Source organism: Lycium barbarum, chromosome 6, assembly GCF_019175385.1.
Source record: "Lycium barbarum isolate Lr01 chromosome 6, ASM1917538v2, whole genome shotgun sequence".
Classification (NCBI taxonomy): Eukaryota; Viridiplantae; Streptophyta; class Magnoliopsida; order Solanales; family Solanaceae; genus Lycium; species Lycium barbarum.
In genome coordinates, this window is record NC_083342.1 from 130,013,649 (window position 1) to 130,035,031 (window position 21,383).

Consider the following 21,383-nt stretch of genomic DNA (forward strand, 5'->3'; position numbering starts at 1 on the left):
TTTAGACGTTGGTAATAGCTAATTAAATATGAATGTATATAGAAATTAATTAATTAAGCAAACATGTTATGCAAGTTATGACCTTAACAAGATAATATGTGTTGATTGTTTGGGAGCATTTTTTCAATTCAGAAAATTAAGTTTTTTTTTTTTTTTTTTTTACTTTTTAGAAAAGTTCAGTCTTATTGTGCCTAAGGAATTTAATAAATATATATCTATAAAGCTGGGAATGAACAATGTGATGTACATGTCTCATCGGCCAGTATCACTATTTTTTTTTTCCTCGTAATTTTGAAGTTTGCCTCATTTTTTGTACTAGAAAACCTCCAAAAAAAAATAATATATATTTCCTCATTATTAGTATTTATTGCATTTCTTGGAATCTCTCTCTCTTTCTTCTCTATCGTCTTAGAGGTTGTAATAAAATAGGCACTTAAGAGGGCGTACAGTTAGGATATTTAATGGATAATTCAATATATTAAATAGTACAAAGTCTACCGCAACTTTATTGCCTATTATTAAATATTAATTACGGGAGGGGGAAGAGATAATTGAAATGAGTTTTCTGCTAGAAAAAATTACCAATATGCCACAGTGAAAGTGATTCTTTTCCTCTTTTTTTTTTTTTTTTTTTGCATTTACTTCTCATTAATCTCCTATTAAATATATTTTTAATTTCTTCCTTCCAAAGGAAGTGTGTAACTGCTGAATTATGAATATAATGGTGCAATTACATCCTAAACACTGGTCTATTTGCAGGTAATGAATATATATGGTGCATGATTCATGGCTAAATTCTCAGAGAACTGGCGTCCCTTTCATGTTGAAAGCTTGAAAGACTAGTAAGGTGAATTCTCTTTTTTCTTTTAAAGCTTTGAATGTATTTTCAACAGTATGCTATTAATTATACTCAATCTGCATTTTATTTTTTCATTCAATACTAATTTTCTTTATGTAGTAACAATCTTCTTTTTGATTTTCATTGTTAGCTTCATCAAAATGATAAAAATGATAGCTTTGTGTAATACTCAATATTGGACCATATGTTTGCACTTTTATGTACTTACAAATAATTATTCCATTTAAATATTCAATTTTGTATCTTTTTATAATATTGTAATTTATTTTTGTTATTTTGATTGCAAGGGTATTCCTCTAACAACACACTTAATTTATTTTCATTTTTTTTTTCTTCAACCAAGAGAGCAAGAGTCAAGAAGATCGCGTGTGAAAGTAAAAGTGCAACCTTGAGAACTAAGGAGTGGGATTTGATTTTTTATATTTGCTTTGCAATCCCGAAGATAAGTTTTCTGTTCTTCCCATGAAAATGGTTGTAAAAATGTCGTTTAATTTATGATTACTTCAGTTTCTTTCTATAAAATGCATTTACAAATTTCTCTTTTGAAGGTTAGTAGATGATAAGAAATCATGTTCTAAAAGCATTCATATATTTTATAACTTTAGTTCTTTACATTTTGGGAATTTCTTTGTAAAAATACTATATGTTGGTAAACTTATATATGGAGAAGAGGAGTATCATTTCATGCCCATTTGACAACTTTAATGGTCTGAATGAACTCTTAGTTTTAAAAGTTGAAAATAAAAGGCAAACATCCAAGTAACATCTGAGTCTCCTAGATGGTATTATGGAGGTTTAGATGAGACGAGAAGAAACTCTTAATAAAATTGCATAGCATTTCTGAGAAGAATGATCAAATTGTGTCACAAATGACAATCAAAGAGTTTCAAATCACTTTAGAATTTTATGCGACATACATAAGTTTCTAACCCATTGACAACTCTCAACAGATATTTATATAATTTTTTAAAAAAAATTGAGTCTTATTCATTTTAATACTCTTTGAATTTTTCTTAATTAAATAAAACTTAAATACACTTCATATATTGAAAATAAGTATATGCTCTAATTCTTTAAAAAAATATTAATTAATCCAAAAGTATGGTATTTATAAATGATTCATTCTCATAAAAGAGAGATAATTTCTAAATTATTTATTAGCATGTTATTTTTTTTATATAATTGATTTATGTTTATATGATCGTGCGAAGCGCGGGCGAATTCATTAGTGACAGATTAAAAGGACTTAAGGGAGTATTATTTGTAGAGTAAATTGATGTTATTCCAATGTCCTAATTGAAAGAACAATAAGCAAACATTTTGCCCCAAAAGAAGAGAAGCTTGAAAACAATATAGCTTCTCATATAAAAGAAGCATCAGCTCTGAGACATAAATTAACACCTCTGTATATCATTGCTATGGTTCTCTATCGTGACATACATCGACACCCTAATTCATAGATAAAGAAACTTGTAGCAGATTTAGACACCGCATTTTCTCATTATTCTTTCATATAAATAATCTAACAAAAAATACCATAAGCAGCAGTTAATAATTTAAGTACGAGCTCGAATTGTTTGTTCCAAACCGACAATTTGTGTGGTCACTTTTTCGGACTCAAAAGTCACCCTTAATTAAAGGATCCCAGAAGATTGAAAATTATGAGACAAAAAGAAGCATAACACAATATTGTGTAAGTTGTACGAGACCAAAAAAAAATCCTCCAAATCAAAACGAAACGAGGTTTAGTTGATTAGTTACGTCACATTCCAATCTAAGATCATAAAAAATCAAAGGCAAGGAAAAAGAGGACAGCTGGCTTTGTTTGAGTAAAATAATAAATTCATTTCTTTTAATAATAACAATTACGGTTAGAAGTAAAACTAGGATTCAACTTGCTTTTAGTGATATTTCCAAAATTATAATTGCACATTATGAAAAAAAAAAAGTGATATTATTTAAGACAGTTTAATTTTTTGGTCCGTATTATGTGAGACAATTGACTTTATTGGAGTTTAGGTGTGACTCAAGGGTAAGACTAGCAAAGCCTTTGCTTTAGGCCTGCAAACTTTTAAAGCCCACAATTATTTTACCAATGAATTATCGTATTAGTTTCTCTTATATAATAATGAAAATCGTCAAAAGAAGTATGAAATATATATAACAAAAGAAAGATATTTTAAAACTTTGAACTAAATTACCTAAATTTTCATATTATTAAATAATTTTTTTACAACAATATTCAAAATAATGTGTTTAAACACAAGGCAAACAACTTATTGACTTGAATTGATCCTCGCCATTATAAATACTAATGTTACTATATGAAGTAAAAGACAATAAGTATGACAAAATAAAGTTTCAACTAGTTTTATGGACTCCGTTGAAAGAAGATAGTTGAACCTCTCACTCAGACTCAGTATTTAACTGTCGGATTTGTTTGTTCTTGCCTAATTAAGACAATCAAAACTTAAGTTACTAATGTTTAAAAAATCACGACGTATAAATTTTTAAATATGTACACTCCATTGTTGTTGGAGCACACGGTGATGGCGGAAGGAAAAATGGTAGTTTAGTTTTTTTTTCTTTTTCTTTGGATAGTAACTGACTAGGCCGCTCATTAACAAAACAAAACTCCTTTGTGTCAGCTCTTATTTGGTTGGTTCAGTGTTCCTTAGGTGTAATGGGCAATAACAACATTAACAGTTTCAACAGTACAATTCTGTTATAGTATTCTAGAAAGAACAAGAGAGCCAGGAAATTTGAATTCTCCTTTTTAATCCCTCTGTGATTTTTCTTAGTAAAACCCTCGTGCAGTTCATCGCTCCATTTCCAATTTTCCATTTCCAACATGGCAAGAAATCCTAGGTATGCATGTTGGGGGATTAAGGAGGTAAGTAGTCCTTTCCCCAGCTGAGCAACTAAGAAACATACATATAGTTGAAAGAAAACAACTAGAACAGTACCTTTTTTTCATTTTTTTAAAAAAAAAGCAGTACTCGTATTTATTATAACATTACATGGAGAAAAAATTCCAGCTCAATTTTAACTTGTATTTTCCATTTTAAAGTTTATGTTACTAATTACGTTGTAGTTCAACTATAATTCATATCGTATTCACTACTTGCATGAGACATACACACAATGTACGTGTCTAGAAACTAGTTCATTAATAAAACATCTCAAAGATAGTACAATACTACTTTGAAAACAATGTAGCTTCTCAAATACACAAGCAGCAGCTCTAAGACACAACTTGATACCTCTATATGGTAGTTATTACTACTATTGAAGGAAAATTAATTTATCCACAAACTCAATAATTCTCTCTTACTTTCATGAAAATAGCTGGGTGCACTCGTATTTATAATAGTGCAAAATCTAATTTAGCTAACAACTAGAAAAGCAATTCTTATATTATCCAATTTAAATACGAATTAAATAAATACCCAAATCTTAAACAAATTGAATTTCCTACTCCAACTTTGAATTTTTCTTCCAACAATTATTGTGACGATGGTGAGACAGACTGACACAAAGATTCATAGATAAAGAAGCTTGTAGCAAATTTAGACGCTACATTTTCTCGTTATACATGCATATAAATAATCTAACAAGAATTACCGTACGAAGTACTTAATTAATTAGACACGAGCTCGAATAGTTCGTTCGAAACCAACAACTGGTGTGGTCACGAACTCCCCAAATATTATGTCTTTCTCCAATGCTTGTATTGTCTCTGAAGAAAGGCAAATCTCAAGAACCATGCTCCCCTCTTCTAGCCCAGCTGACGCTGTTATTTTCCCCTCTAACATATTCCCCACGCCACTTCTATGCGCAATCGGCTTTCCCCAGCCAAAATCATACTTGTAAAAATCGAATCGCGGAGAATTGTGCAGCATAAAGTAATTGCTTGGCAAATCGCCCAATTTTACTACCTCAGGGTCATTCATCCAATTCTCGTATATGCACTTCAACTTTTCATGATCATGGGAAGCAATCATCTCATTAACTTGCAAAGCAACCCATCCTAGTCCATGCTCAAGTAGCTCTCCCGTCTTGATCGTTACGGTACCAGGGTAAATTGCATTTCCAAAAAACCCTTCAGGTAAAGGAGGATTCAATCTTTCCCTCATGTCAATGGATACCTCAAAAGTAGTTTCTTGACTGTTATCAAGACTACGACAACGTATTACAGATCTCCAAACATGAGCCAATACAGCTTGAAGAGACGAAATTTTGGTGGTGTTCATTTCAAGATTGGCCTTGGCTTTTAGCTTGGCTACACTTTCTTTCATAAAATGAAATACCCTTTCTCGTAGCATTGGTGGTGGACTGAATCTATGACCTGCACTGATTCTTTCATTTGGTATACAAATGCGATTAGAGAAATGATTGATTTTGAAAGGGAATTGACGTTTCAAAAAAGGAATTTTTGAGATAACATTAAAACCTCGGGATATCTCAGTCCAAGAATTGTAAAAATGCCAAAAAGAAGTTCCGTCCACCACCACATGGTTGTTTGAGCAGCCAATGAATATGCCATCCTCAAGCTCAGTTACTTGCACTGCAAAACAAGGTTGGGAGGTAGCCTCTTGGTTTCGGACTCCATTTAGTGGGAAGAAATCGCGTACCACGTCTGGATTGTAATCTGACTCCAGGATGTTACTGACTCTAATACCATGTGCAGTTGCATGGCTGAGTTGAGCACCAGCATTGTTACACTTGATGAAGAAAGAAGTGGTGCCATTCTGCTCGTTTTTGGTTGTGTCAAGGCGGCCGCAGAATGGAGGGAAGAAATCTAAAGCTCGAGATAGTGAAGCTCTAAGATGATCAATCAAGGAACTGGTGCTGGTTGCTTTTGATATATCTCTAATTTGTTCAAATGTAGGCCTGGAGAAGAGGAGTCCAGTTTGAAAGTAGTCAATTTGAAGCTCAAGAATGTCCCACGGTGTCAACTCAATCTTAGAATCTGGATGGTGCTCTTCAATTAGACACCTTCCAGCTTTAACTGTCCATGTTGAAATGATGGATACCTTGGAGGCCATAGTTTTCAATCACCCGTCACACCCTCTTTTAACCTCAAAAAAAAAAAAAAAAAAAAAAAAAGGGATCAAAGGGTTTCAAAATGAAAGTGAAAATGTTTCATGAAGGGATTTATTTAAAGAAAATGAGTCATTACTTGACACAGAGTTTTGGTATATTGTCAAGTCACCTATTTAAACAAATTCCCGTTTGAAATAAGTTTGACTCCAAAACTGATTTGCGACAGAGATTTCGTTTAAGGAATTTTGAAGACCGAGGGATTAGATCCTTCTCGGCGTCTAACTCTATCGACTTATATGGAATTTCAATTGAATAAACTTCAACGACACACAAACACGACATACATAATAGGCTTAAAATTGTCTCCACTCATAGAAGGAAAAGAAAGACTGAAAGTAAATCTAGTATACACTACTTGATGATCTGACTTGCTTTGTTGCAAGTACTCAGGGCATACCTCAGCAAAATCATTAATTTCCTAAGGGACAACCTTTCTCCTTTAAATCACACGATTCAAACACACATAGACGAAAACTAATGTTTGCCTATCCATGTTTTCAGGACAGCCCAACTACTTCAACTGTTCATGTGAACCCTAAATGAGACTGTTATTGTCTTATTGATCCATTTAAATCATTAATAAACTAAAAATAGCTTCCTCAATCTCGACGAATGCTTATTCATAGACTATTATGAGTTCAAGATAGACCGCTATGGTGAAATTGGTAGACACGCTGCTCTGAGAAGTAGTGTTAATGCATCTCGGCTCGAGTCTATAATTTCAAACTTCACAATTATTTGTAACTGCGGACAAGTGTTGTAAGCATGCTGTCTCATTCAAACATTTGAGATTCCAACTAAAGGAACAAATTTTTCAAATAAATATCAAAGCATAATAGAAATGAATTGTGTGTAAATAACAAGCAAACACCATTGCAAAAATTCAAAAGTGATGAAGAGAATAGAACAAGATAGAAGTGAACCTGTGTATTTGGGAAGTCTGGAAGTAAAAGGGGGTGTTTGGACGAGTGGATTCCGGCTATGGAGATGGCGGTTTAGTCATTAGTGGTTTTTCAATGTTGGAATTCTCTAAGACTTGATGGGTGCGTTATGATATGACTTCTGGATGTGTATCTAATTTGTTTTGCTCCCCTGATTTTTATTACTGTATATAAAAAGGGATTAAGATCCAGTTCAGTACAACTCCCTTCGGTATGGGAGTCCGGAATCAAAATAACCCAAAAAAAAAGGGTATGAATTAAAATACCCTAGGAGAAAAAACAGATACAAAAGTACCTTTGACGCATGAAAATCATGCGTTAAAGATATACCTTTTTTGGTCAAATTGTGTGGTAAGCTTTAACGCATGATTTTCATGCGTTAAAGCTTTATCCCTTTTTTTTTTAAAAAAATCTTTCTTTCTTTCCTTCTTTTTTCCTTTCTTTCACACTTTTTTTACATACTTTAGACATAGATTAATCATGCTTCGAGACTCCAAAACTTGAATATTTTATATAGAACTCTATTTATTTTTGTGCGATTAATAAGGTAGGCTCAACACATCAAGGATACACAAAACTTCGGATTGTCGTTTTAGTGGTTGAAAAGTGCTCGAAGTCCATTTTTGTTTGAAGACTTGTTGTCATTAGCTTTAAGTTATTTATGTTTTAGGGTTACACATTATTTTTATATTAATGCGTAACTTTATTTTTAGTGATTATAACTTTATTTTTATAATCAATTAACAAAATATCAATTCATGATCAATTATTTATGTGTAATTTTTATTTATTTTTTTGCGTTATACCCTTCAACCTCCAACTAATTGGAATTTGCAACTTAAATAACCCAAAAAGTGAATTTGGGTACCAAAATAACCCATTAAAAAATCTTTTGCGCACTAATTTATTTGTAAGTTGGTGAAATTTTAAATGGTCATAAATTTGTACTCGGATGTCCATTTGATGCGATTTTTTTTTATTTTGGGTATTTTTTCCAGATCCATGCGTCTGAACTGCCGCAAGGCTGTTCGGCCGCCCGAATTTTCGAAAAACGTCAGTTATCCCATTCAATTTCAATTTTCTCCCAAATTAGTGTGCAATTTTCATTTATTTCTTTTTTAAATCTAATGGCGAAAAATATATTTCAATTCCAAAATCCCGTGATAATGATGTTTTCAATGTCAATTTCAAGGTTCCAAATTCAATTTAAGAAAACAAGTTAGATAGCATTAGTGAACATACAAAATAATAAAAAGTGTCTACATTGTTACTTTAACCAACTTGGCATGGTGGTAAAGCCTTTGACTTTTGACTTTTTTTAATCTCATTCACCAGGGATCAAACCTCAGTGGAAGCGTTGAGAAGATATTATTAGTAAAAAAATGAACTAATTTATTTAACGATTGACATGGGATAAACAAGTAAATAATATGGGAAAAACAATTTCAGAAATAAATATATTAATAATGCCATAATTAACAAATAATTAACGGAGATCCATGGAGGTGTCGTATTTGTAAATACTAAATTATTCATTATTCTTGAAATTAACTAAAAAAAATCTCTAATTAGAACTTACTTAACTAGGATAAGTTATGGAGGATTTAAGTAGTTATTTTGAATAATCCATGATATTGTATTGTCAATTATAATTTACTTAACTCATCTAGTTAAAGTAATAACGAAAATATCATGGATTGACAATACAATATCATAACTTTATCATTATAATTGACAATACAATATCATGGATTATTCAAAATAACTACTTAAATCCTCCATAACTTATCCTAGTTAAGTAAGTTCTAATTAGAGATTTTTTTTTAGTTAATTTCAAGAATAATGAATAATTTAGTATTTAAATACGACACCTCCATGGATCTCCGTTAATTATTTGTTAATTATGGCATTATTAATATATTTATTTTTGAATTTTTTTCCCCATGTTATTTACTTGTTTATCCCATGTCAATCGTTAAATAAATTAGTTCATTTTTACTAATAATATCTTGTCAATCGTTAAATAAATTAGTTCATTTTTTTACTAATAATATCTTCTCAACGCTCCCGCTGATGTTTGATCCCTGGTGGATGAGATTAAAAAAAGTCAAAGCCAAAGGCTTTACCACCATGCCAAGTTGGTTAAAGTAACAATGTAGACACTTTTTATTATTTTGTATGTTCACTAATGCTATCTAACTTGTTTTCTTAAATTGAATTTGGAACCTTGAAATTGACATTGAAAACATCATTATCACGGGATTATGGAATTGAAATATATTTTTCGCCATTAGATTTAAAAAAGAAATAAATGAAAATTGCACACTAATTTGGGGGAAAATTGAAATTGAATGGGATAACTGACTTTTTTTCGAAAATTCGGGGCGGCCAAACAGCCTTGCGGCAGTTCAGACGCATGGATCTGGAAAAAATACCCAAAATAAAAAAAAAAAATCGCATCAAATGGACATCCGAGCACAAATTTATGACCATTTAAAATTTCACCAACTTATAAATAAATTAGTGCGCAAAAGGTTTTTTAATGGGTTATTTTGGTACCCAAATCCACTTTTTGGGTTATTTAAGTTGCAGACTCCAATTAGTTGGGGGTTGAAAGGTATAACGCAAAAAAAAATAAAAAAAATTACACATAAATAATTGATCATGAATTGATATTTTGTTAATTGATTATAAAAATATAGTTATAATCACTAAAAATAAAGTTACGCATTAATATAAAAATAATGTGTAACCCTAAAACATAAATAACTTAAAGCTAATGACAACAAGTCTTCAAACAAAAATGGACTTCGAGCACTTTTCAACCACTAAAACGACAATCCGAAGTTTTGTGTATCTTTGATGTGTTGAGCCTACCTTATTAATCGCACAAAAATAAATACGGTTCTATATAAAATATTCAAGTTTTAGAGTCTCGAAGCATGATTAATCGATGTCTAAAGTATGTAAAAAAAGCGTGAAAGAAAGGAAAAAAGAAGGAAAGAAAGAAAGAATTTTTTTTTTAAAAAAGGGATAAAGCTTTAACGCATGAAAATCATGCGTTAAAGCTTATCACACAATTTGACCAAAAATGGGACACCGTTAACGCATGATTTTCATGCGTTAAAGGACTTAACGGCTCCGTCCGCGTTAAGTCCTTTAACGCATTATTTTCATGCGTTAAAGATACTTTTGTACCCATTTTTTTTCCTGGGATATTTTGGTTCATACCCTTTTTTTTAGGGTTATTTTGGTTCCGGACTCCCGATGGAGCCTTCGATTATTGACACGTGTCCCAAGTTAGTTTAGATGTACAAGATCTATTTGGTCTTAACTATAGTTAAATTTGTTCCTCACTTTCATAACCCAGAACAAATCTCTCTCTCTCTGCTTAACCTTCTTCACTTTCTTCTCTCTTCCTCCTTTCTCGAGTTTTATTCTCCTCTTCTCTCTCTCTTTCTTCTGCATTTCTCTGTTTATAGATTTGGTAATTAATGATCTTCCATTGTTCCCAAATATTCAAAGTCCATGGACGGCATTATTCAGAAATGTGATCTTGGATAAATGATAATGCTGTGCCACACGTATATATTATGTCTCCTCCTTCTACGGATATATTATTTCTTGTAGCATCACTGCCGTCCACTGTTCCCAAATATTCAAAGTCCACAGGTATATATTATGAAATAATTTCCTAAATGATAGCAGGGACTTTGTGCACAGAATGTTAAATCGAATCGTGAAGATGCATAATGCTTTTGCATCTCAAAGTATCGAGTAGTAAACTTGAACATATCACGTATAGATTAAAAAATGCTTTAAATTATAAGCCTGAATTTGACCTTCTTTTTAAAAATCCTTCAGAGAAATGAAGCTTGAAAGTAAACAGAAGTGAGCCATCTTGAAATTGACGAAAAAGAAAAATAGAAGGACAAAAATCTAAGTTAGATAAAGAAGTAAAGAGGAGCCGAAGAGGGAAGATACAAGTGTTTATTAAAGTTACTAGTGAAGCACTCAAAAAACATTGGGCTGGTTTTAGGTGGCTGCTAAGATATAAATCATTTATAATAATATTAATGGATTATTATAAAGAGCAAGTGGGAATAACGATCAAGTAAATACCCATGCACGTGATAACTGACCAGTCATAGAATGTTAGGAGCTGTTTGGTGAATGCATCTTGACCTCAAAATAAGAAAAAATGGATTCAAAGAATCTAGGCACAACCACCATCAATTAAATAAAGGGACAAAACTTTTTCTTTGTTATTTTATTGGCTAGTTGGGACTTTAGAATTTTTTTAATGTCAACTTGCTATCTGAAAGTTTGGACCCGACAAAAAACCAAAGAAAATGCTCACTTCCTCCAATAAGGAGCTTCTTACAAAGATCATGATTAAGGAAACAAAGACAATGATATTATCTATTGTTCATTGGGCAGCTCATTGGAGCCCAATTGGCAACTTGCTCTACTAAATTACTAATAATAATGCAAAAATGACCCCGTAATCTCTACTTGCACAATATTCGTATAAAATTACAAAGGCCATAAACATCTTTCGTGCCCCTAAAAGTTCCTTAAGTCTTTCTATCCTACCCCTTAAGTTTCATTCTAAGTAAATATGGAACATAGGAAGTATATAGTTAACTAATTTTTCACTACTTTTAGTATTGCTGGAAATTTCGATCAAGTTGGAAAGCTTTGAATAAATAACTTATTCACATGAATTATAAAGTATTCACTCCTTTTCAATATCCTAGTAGCTTATGTAGCAGTATTTAATTGGATACAGAGTAGGAATAAAATACGGACTTTTAGCACAAGTATCCTTAGAATTTACCGTCTAAAACATGCAATTACATTTCTATGGCATAAAAGCATATCAATAAGAATAAAATAAAATAAAAATTAAAGAATTTTAATCTATCAAAACAGACCATTCTTCTTGGAATAAATTTTAAAAAGAAACAGTGATACATAAAATGGAACAAATGGAATTAATATATTTTTAAGTTGTTACTTGTTTTATTTATTAATTATTTATTATGAACTTTTTTTGGGCTGAAGAGAAGAGAACTACAACTTAACTAATAGAAGACTCTTGTGCTCAACTGAGCATTCAACCTCTAATGCATCAATTACAATAAGGTGGAAAATAAATATAAAGGAACCCAGGCACCACTTGATTGACCCATTCAAGTTTGACATTAATGAACATGACTTAGTTCAGACACAAATTAACTTAGACTAATAATAATGTTAAAGCTCTAATATTATACCTAAAACTAAGCTATTGATGTAGTATTTTTTAAAGATTTTGATAGAGATTAAATTGCCTTATTTCGTGGTCAAAACATACACATATTGTATGTCCTATTCCAAATCAATATATATTGTCGGACAAAGATCATAGAAACCACCTTTTATTTGAAACAGACTCTATTATATACCAAAAAAGTTGTAGAGTTTTTGACAGTTGATAATAAACACACAGTTTTTCTAACTCCCAACCTAATATCAAATCAAATTTTGCAAGTTGCACCACTCTTTCTTCCTTCCCTGCTTCTAAGGATCTAGCCATTATAATAGGTCAAATGTTTTTTGAGAAATTGTGTGGTCAGTAACGCACGGTTTGAAATTCGATAGATAATGAGTCGGTCTCTCTAATTTTCTTCACTTAAATACTAGACTCTTGTCGAATGTGAAAGTAATTCACACATTACCGTTGCACTCTTATCATTAGACCAAAACCCGAGCTAAAAAAAATCAAAATTTGACTCCTGCCCCTCAATTCGATATAGTTAAAAGAACCAAGTAATAATACCCTCAAATATGGAGTAACACTACACGTTCACAACACATGAATAATCAAATGGTGGAACAATTAATAATCCTCAAAATTTGTGAATATTCATAGACAGAGATTAGAAGTGCACATAACAAGTAATTAACGGTTAAATATGCGTAGTCAGATACTATAAGGACTAAAATTAATTTTTTGTCAATAATTGAGGGATTTAAAGTGTAATTAATTCAAAAAAAAAAAAAGAAAAAAAAAGAGGCCCTATTATTAGTGCTTATTATGCCTTATGAGATTCTATCTTATTGAAGAGGGATCCAGCATGATCAATTAATTTATATTATAACTAGATGATTGGTGCCCGTGCAAGGCACGGGCCTATGCCCGACACTATCCTTTGTAAGTTTGTATTATTAGCACTTCACAAGATTGATAAAAAGAAATTCAATATCAAAACACTAAAAAAGGAAACTTCGGCAAAATGAGTACAACATATTAACACTTCATAGTTTTTCTTGGATTTAGGAACAAAGTTCTACATTGGTTTCCGAGCTTAAATTCTGGTACTGTCATGGGGTTTCACTTTGATCTCAAGTGAGTGGCTGTCAAAGTTTTCAGAAAAATTTTCTTCTTCAAGCGGTAGTCTGCACATCTTTTCAGTTCCGCCAATACCATCTGCAGCTTTAAACAACCGATAACAAATATATACATGCGTATCTGGTTTGTTTGTTTTGTTAGAGCACAGTAGTTGCAGACTGGATAGAAAGTAAACACCAATCAATTAAAAGATATTGAAACATAGATAGAAGAGAGCCAAAAATATATTTTATCCTTCTTACGACAGCAAGATAATATAAGAGGACGTAAAGTACAATATTCAATATAAACCAGTACCCAGAAATCCAAGAAGTTTTAAGGAGGACATATCCGTTTCCAATTTTCAACAGAAAAGAAAGCTTTCTTCTTTTTTTTTTAATATATTTTAAAATACTGATAAATCACAAAACTATTGTACCCCATTCAAAGCCTTTTGAAAAGGAATAAGACGGTAGATCAAGTGAAATTCATTGCAGAATAACTCCACAACAGATCCAGTTCGTCTGATCTAATTATTTGTATCCAAGAAATAGAAATTACCCGTTTTCCATCAAGAAATCAATAACTTTTACCACTTTACATAGATCTCAAAACAGAAACCCACATGCATCTGACGACTTTCTTGACTTTTCAACATAACTGAAACCAATATAACATTTACAAAGGAATAGAAAAGAAAAACATAGAAGGATATAGACAGCAGATCTTGCAGGCTTATCATTATGCCATCCAAGTTTCATTTAATTGTATTGCAAATATTAGTATCGCTGGCTTAGACCTTTAAAAAGAGAAAAATAGATATTCTTCCCTACATTGTGTCTATTATACATGAAGGCACTTCATTGAGAACTAAAAGCAGCACCATCACATGTTCAGAAACTAAAGTTTAGGGAACAAAAAAGAACAACAACAACAACAACAACAACAACAACAAGCCCAGTATAATCCCACTATGTGGGGTCTGGGGAGGGTAGAGTGTACGCAGACCTAACCCCCACCTTGAAAGGTAGGGCGGCTGTTTCCGAAAGACCCTCGGCTCAAGAGAGGAGAAAAAGAGAGGAAAAGACAAAAGGTTAGATATGATCAAGCGTATCGAAAACAATATGAAAACAAGAAATAACAAAACAAAAAAGTCATGATAAAAGGAGTATCAACTGCTATAGATAACTATGAAAATGAAACAATGGAAGTAAATAAATCATTCGAAACCAATAGATACTCGCAGAAATCAAGCTACAAGAAACTATAGAACAACATAACTACTCTTAAGGGAGGATAAACGCGACTACCTACTATCCTTCTACCCTAATATGATTCCTCCATACCCTCCTATCTAAGGTCATGTCCTCCGTAAGCAGGAAAGGAACAAAAAAAGAACAATCATGCGAAAAGTTTAAGGACTTGAAAATGTGGTAGTAGGAATATAAAATGTTAAGCTTATTATTTTTCTTATTAGGAAGTGGGTAAAATTACTCAGTCTCCACTTTTACACAATTCTCTACAGAACATCTGAGGTACTATTTTACAAATGAAGTAATTTTGCTTGCGCAAAGACCATTGAAACACCAAAAAATTGGTACCTTATTTCCTCTCATTTTCGAAGCAAGCATGCAATGAGTGAGCATCGGATCCCTCGTAAAAGACAGAATAACAAAATAAATTGAGTTGCCAAAGCTGTGAGTTTGGGTGTCTAAAATTTCTTGTGGATTGACTCCTGGTTAACAGGAGAGTCTCCTTTGGCATGAACATTCTTTCCCCCCAAACAGAATCCTCGGCAATTTTGCAAGTAATCAAGCTGTACACCATCCTCATACTACAACAACAGACAAATAGATCAAAATTATAGAGGTATATGATACCAGGAACAAAGACACACTACATTGTGCTTACCGGTACAAAATGGTATCACTTGTCCAGTAAAGAGGCCTGGATATCATAAACAATAACTAAATAAACAGTCAGATAGATGATGTTCATTGTTCCGAAGGTATTAAATGGTATGTTTTGGTACTCGGAATCTGCTTTTTATACGACTCTCTGGAGATAGCTGTTTTCAATAGAATCTGTATTATAAGTCCCCCAAAAGCTTCTATTCATTCCAATTCTAGTGTTGATATCCACCTTTATTTTATTGTTAGACATCAGTTTCCAAGTGTTTCACAAAATACATCTGATACGATATAGCATGAAATATCAATTACAACTATTTAGCGTCATAGTGGAGCATATAACATCAGCACAAAAAAAAAGTTCAACAATGATAGGAATAAAATGGTGATACTTTCAAAGGTACAAAACTATCAGTAAGGCAAATGACTATCCGGAGAAACACACAACATGAGTTATTCATGGTTCAACAGTGTGAACAGAACACACAAATTACCTCTTCATAGTTAAAGTGGTGGACTTTCTTCAAAATCTGTTAATCAAAATTGAGCGGCCATTATATTCCGACTAAATGAAACAAAAGACATTAAATTTAAACAATTACACCCACAAATTGCAGAATGAATCTTTGCGGAAAGAACTTCTTGAATTCATAAGACTTTCTCTGAAAAATCAAACTGTGCCGACCCTTCGAAATCCAAAAGAAAGCACAATTTAATATTACCTTGTTTTGTGTCTCCCCGTTATAACCCTCGAAACCCCATGTGCTAGACATCGGTTTACCAAAAGGTTCAAAGTTGTTTTAATTGTCAATAAGATCATCTCAAAGAAGGAAGCATCATCAAACTGACTAAATATTTTGGTTCATAGCATATACACTCATTTGCATAACAAAGTTGTACAATTTAGTCTTGAACATGCTACCAGTAGTACCATAAAGACAGAAGAGTAGTTAGATTGTTCATGTTCTGGCGTTCCAACTAATACAAAAGCCAATTCAGGAGTCCAGCACGTAGAGGAGGACCTCAGTCCAAGTAGAAGAAGCGTCTCGTTTTTACGAAATCAAATTTCAAAACCTTCATTCGCCTGTGACAAAGAAGTAGCAAAATTAGAAGGGAGAAAAAAATTGACCCTAAGCAATTCGAGTGGGGTTGAAGAAAGGATTGCAAACAGTTTCATTGTAAGCAATTATAGATGTTTCTGTTGTTGTGCTTTATTCAATGTCAGCTTAGATAGAACTGATCTTGAGCAATGAAGTAGTAGCATGTTGCTCCTTTCCTTTTTCCTGCTCTCTTTTCTCTCTAGTCAAAGTAAATATGAAGCAACACAAATAATAAGAATGTACTTGCAACATAGAACACTCTAGGAAACTGAACAACTATAGCTAACTTGCCGACTTTATAAATATATATATATATATATATATATGTATGTGTATGTGTGTGTGTGTGGTGTATGTGCGGCCCTTTTGAAATACTATTATTCCACTAGCCTTTACGGTAATATTCAATAAAAGTGTCTGAACCTACTGTTACAAAACTAAAGAAGCTAATGCAAGAGTAGAAAATAAGAATAAACCTAGGATAAGGCATTATATTATGATTTAAACACATATTCCTCTTAACTTCAGCGAAAGTTCAACTGGTTAACTAATAGGTTAAGCAGGCCGTGTGTTATTATTAGTGTAATACAGAGTAGTACACAATAGAGTAATGAAGGATCAAAGCATGCCCACATAAATGGGAATAAATACATTTTACTCATTGACTTCATACATGTAAATTTATGTAATAAATAGATACACTGACCTTTGTTTTACTTCTCTTAATTTGGACTTGCATTATTGATGATTTCCCTTTCGGAACTGGCTTGGAATTTTAATCTGACAATGAAAATCAGAGCGAAAAATGTCAAATTAACCTAGAGGGGGTGTCAACATGCAATGAACAAGTAAATTCAAAAGCACATGGTTAAATCATATATACAAGACAACCAGAAATGGCAAACATATGCTCGTACCTATTGTTTTTATATCATGATCCTCTTCCTGCTGGTGTTATGTAGTAAAACTTCAAATTTTAATTCCTTTAGGAAGCTCCATGTAATGACTGGAGGAATGCCAATCTGCTACATGCATAGCATCCTCTTACCCATATGTAATATCAAGAACAACCACTTGACTCTAATCTAATCCTTGAACCAATTCCTATCATGCTTCTGCTGGAAAAGTCACTACAAAGGGTTAGAAAAAAGAGAATGGGAACTTACATATCAGCAAATATTAATCCATTGCAAAAAAAGAGGGGGGGGGGGGGGGGGGGGGGGTGCATAAGAAGAAACCATTGTAAGAGAAGAAAGATGAAGCAGCAAGAAACAAAGACTGATGAAACTAAATTATACTCCAAATTCTGAAATTAACAAAATTTAGTTAAAATGGTATTAACAACAAAATCAGAATTAGCTCTGCATAATTCTCCAGCAACATACATTACAAGTTTGGGAACTTTCTGCATAGGCTCTTTGTGGCTCTTTAGAGCAGAGTGCAGACATGCTCAGAAGGCTTGAGATTGCTCACTGTACGTCCTCATTTAGTCTGCTTTATGGGATTTAAAAAGTTAAAACTTCTAAATAGTATAAGTACATTAAACTACTAAAAAATCACACGACTCTGATGATGAAACACCAAGATTTCCCAGAAACGAAGAACGATAAACATCTACTAAAATCTTTTACTAAATTCTACCATCATGATTTACTATTACTATATTTAAAGTCTGCATTCACTACAAAATCTTGGATTGATCCCTGACAAATAATCAAATGATTTCTCAGATCTTATAAATTGACCATCAATAAACATGTGATAGGTGATCAATAGGCTATAGAAGTGTTGAATTTTATCCAAGATTAGGATAAGAGTTCTCTTTAGAACGATAGGCATTGACTTTTGCTCAACCGCTCAACTCTAAAGCATATGGTGACATGAAAGAAGAAAACTAAGTACAAAAGTATACCTAGAATCAAACAGGAGGGAAGCTTGAATATAACTTTCAAAGCTTGAATATAACTTTCAAAACTACTATATTAGATATGAACACAAAATTATGAACACAACTGTTATAAAACAATAACAGCACATGACCAAAATTAAATATGATAAACACATAGTAAAGGATAAATATGTTATTAAAACTTAAATTAAGTTCTGGATACCTGCAATACAGCTGCAATGTAATTTCTCCGGCAAATGAATAGATTTTTGCTCCTCCCAATATCTCGATCTTTTTCAATTACTGTTCTTTTACCTCTAAGTAATTGTAATGCTATCACATGAGAAACCAACAAAAGACCCTGTCAAGAACAAAAGATTTTATAAATAAAAACGGGAAGACGAAAAGAATGATGAGAACAAAATATAAGTAATGTCAACAGCCAAGAGTGCTAAAATTCAGTCATGCAACATGGCTACAACCCAAATAGCAAATTTCAAAGAAATGTCAAACCAAAAAAAAAAAGATATACAAATGAAGCTCATCGGCGGCCGGTAGATCATGCCGGTACAAAGGGATATAACCCAAAGGAGGTGTCAATTTACAGTAGGTCATCATGGGGAAACACAAAGGTTCAGTTTACAGTGGGTCTTAATTTTGAGCTCCCATTGATGTATAGAGTTGGAGCCAAAAGTTCTCGAAGAATCGGTGGAAGACGTGTCACAAGTGAAAATTAAATTACCATTGCCCGAGAATGCCCTTCGTCGTACCTATGGACTCACTCTTATTATAAATCACTTTAGATTATAGTGCATCTATGTGCATGTAGTTGTCTTTAAATAGTGATTATATATATATATATTATGTTTAAAACACGATTAATATAACAATGTAGTTTGTGCTCTGTATCTAAAATTTTATTATATTAATGTTTGCTAAGAATACAAAATCGGCAAATTTATTAATATTTTTTAAAAGAGAAGACTTGTTTAAAAAGAAACTATTTTCTTCTCTTTGAGATAAAACAATAGCAATATTTAAGCATCAGTTGATACTTTTAATTTTAATTTGATTAATTTAAAGGTGTAAAAATACTTATTATTTTTTATCAAATGATTTGGATAATTCTAAATCAAATTATTAAATTAATTTTACATGTTTAAAACGAAACAAAGTAGAAATTGATTTTCTATTTAAACGAAGAAATACTATTTTTTAATTTTTGGTAAATATTCTCGGTTTAGCTCATTTTACTTGTCATGTTGTCTTTTGCATGGTTTTTTAAGAAAACGTCGATTAGAATTACAATTTGACTAATTTACCTTATTCATTATTTGATCTCCATTTGATATTTTTTTACGACATTAATCTCTTTTCACATTTATTAGAGTAAGAATAAAAATAAAAAAGTAATTAACATAACAAATAAATGACATGGCGGAATAGCAAATACAACTGTATGGTTTGACTACTTAACTTTTTGAAGAAAAGCAATTTCATTTGCTCCCACTAATGGATTGATACGCACGTGACAATGAATCCATCATTATTGACTTAATGATATACTTTAGAAGTTATATGAATATTGTTTGATTTTTTAATATGGAGGACACTTTTTTTTTGACATTATTAATTTGTACTATTTATATATATATATATATATATATATATATATATATATATATATATATATATATATATATACATACTATGTTCAAAACACGATTAATATAACATTGTAGTTTGTACTCCGTACCTAAAAGTTTAGTATATTAGTGTTTATTACGAATACAAAGTCTGCACTTTTTTTTGACATTATTTTTTCTAATATGGGGTTCACTTTTTTTTTTTTTGATATAGCTTGATTTTGTTAATATGGGGTTCACTTTTTTTTTACAGTGAGTTTGGAGATGGTGGGTTTCACTTTTTTTTTATTATTATTTATTTATTTTATATTGCTTGATGTTGTTTAGTATGAGGTTCACCCTTTATGGGGTGCACTTTTTTTTTTGATATTATTAGTTTGTACTATTTTTATGCATATAATATATATACATATACTATGTTCAAAACCCGATTAATATAACATTGTAGTTTGTGCTCCGCATCTAAAATTTTATTATATTAGTGTTTGCTACGAATACAAAGCCAACACCTTTTTTTTTAACATTATATTTTTTTTAATATGGGGTTCACTTTTTTTTTTGATATTTCTTGATTTTGATAATATAGGGTCCACTTTTTTTTCCCCATGAGTTTGGAGATGGTGAGTTTCACTTTTTTTTCTTCCTTTTTTTTATCGCTCGGTGTTATTTACTATGGGGCCCACCCTTTTTTTTAAAGGACAACGGACGACGAAGCATGGGTTTTTATATAGTTTCTTCTTTTTTTTTGTTTATATTTTTTTATATTGCCTGGTGTTGTTTAGTATGAGGTCCACCCTTTTGGACATTATTAGTTTGCACTATTTTTATGCATATAATATATATATATATTTATATATATATATATATATATATATATATATCAAAACACGATTGATATAACATTGTAATTTGTGCTCCGTATCTAAAACTTTATTATATTTGTGTTTGCTACGAATACAAAGTCTGCATTTTTTATTTTTGACATTGTTTATTTTTTTAATATGGGATTCACTTTTTTTTTTTTATATTGCTTGATTTTGTCAATATGGGATACTATGTTCAAAACACGATTAATATAATATTGTAGTTTGTGCTCCGTATTTAAAACTTTATTATATTAGTTTTTATTACGAATACGCACGTGGCAATGAATCCATCAGATACTTTGGAAATTACATGAATATTGTTTGTTTTTTTAATATGGGGCACTTTTTTTTGACATTATTAATTTGCACTATTTTTTTAATATTAGTTGTTGTTTAATATATATGAGACCCACAATTTAATATTAGTTGTTTAATATATATAATATGGGGCCCATAATTTTTTTTTTAACATTAAATTGGGACGGACGACGAAAGTGAGCTCAACTCGCTCTTCTAAAGGATAGAAAAAGCCTGTTTTGGATGGGCTTATGCCTATAAGTTAGGTTAGTCTAATTTGTTTTTTTTTTGGCTTATAAGTTGTTTTCAGCTTATAAGCTGCTTTAGATAAGCTAAGTCAAATGGATCCAATTATTTTTTTGAGCTTATTTTAAGCAAAAAATGACTTTAAGCT

At 31.6% G+C, this 21,383-nt stretch overlaps 1 protein-coding gene and 1 long non-coding RNA gene across 11 annotated transcripts; both read right to left on the bottom strand.

Moving 5' to 3' along the window:
- Positions 1–4,305: 4,305 nt before the first annotated feature.
- On the bottom strand, positions 4,306–7,052 carry LOC132598941 (protein ENHANCED PSEUDOMONAS SUSCEPTIBILITY 1-like). Of its 2 annotated transcripts, none has more exons than XM_060312105.1 (2): positions 6,889–7,052; positions 4,306–5,932 (listed from the first exon to the last, which is right to left on the bottom strand). In XM_060312105.1, exon 2 carries the CDS (start codon positions 5,905–5,907, stop codon positions 4,504–4,506), a length of 1,404 nt encoding a protein of 467 aa, XP_060168088.1. In that variant the 5' UTR covers positions 5,908–5,932; positions 6,889–7,052; the 3' UTR covers positions 4,306–4,503. The 2 variants fall into 2 exon arrangements, with proteins under 2 accessions (XP_060168088.1, XP_060168087.1); XM_060312104.1 differs by having other exon boundaries at positions 4,306–5,940.
- A 6,089-nt stretch (positions 7,053–13,141) lies between these two features.
- On the bottom strand, positions 13,142–18,947 carry LOC132598942 (uncharacterized). 9 transcript variants are annotated; one of them, XR_009566739.1, is made up of 6 exons: positions 18,713–18,947; positions 18,404–18,541; positions 17,210–17,410; positions 16,999–17,072; positions 15,194–16,276; positions 13,142–15,116 (listed from the first exon to the last, which is right to left on the bottom strand). It is a non-coding gene; the product is annotated as an uncharacterized LOC132598942 (long non-coding RNA). The 9 variants fall into 9 exon arrangements; XR_009566745.1 differs by having other exon boundaries at positions 13,142–13,381; positions 14,884–16,276; XR_009566741.1 differs by having other exon boundaries at positions 13,142–13,461; positions 14,884–16,276.
- Positions 18,948–21,383: the final 2,436 nt, after the last annotated feature.

Coding starts and splice junctions, on each gene's coding strand:
- LOC132598941 (XM_060312105.1), bottom strand. CDS start 5,907: ATGGCCTCCAAGGTATCCATCATTTCAACATGGACAGTTAAAGCTGGA.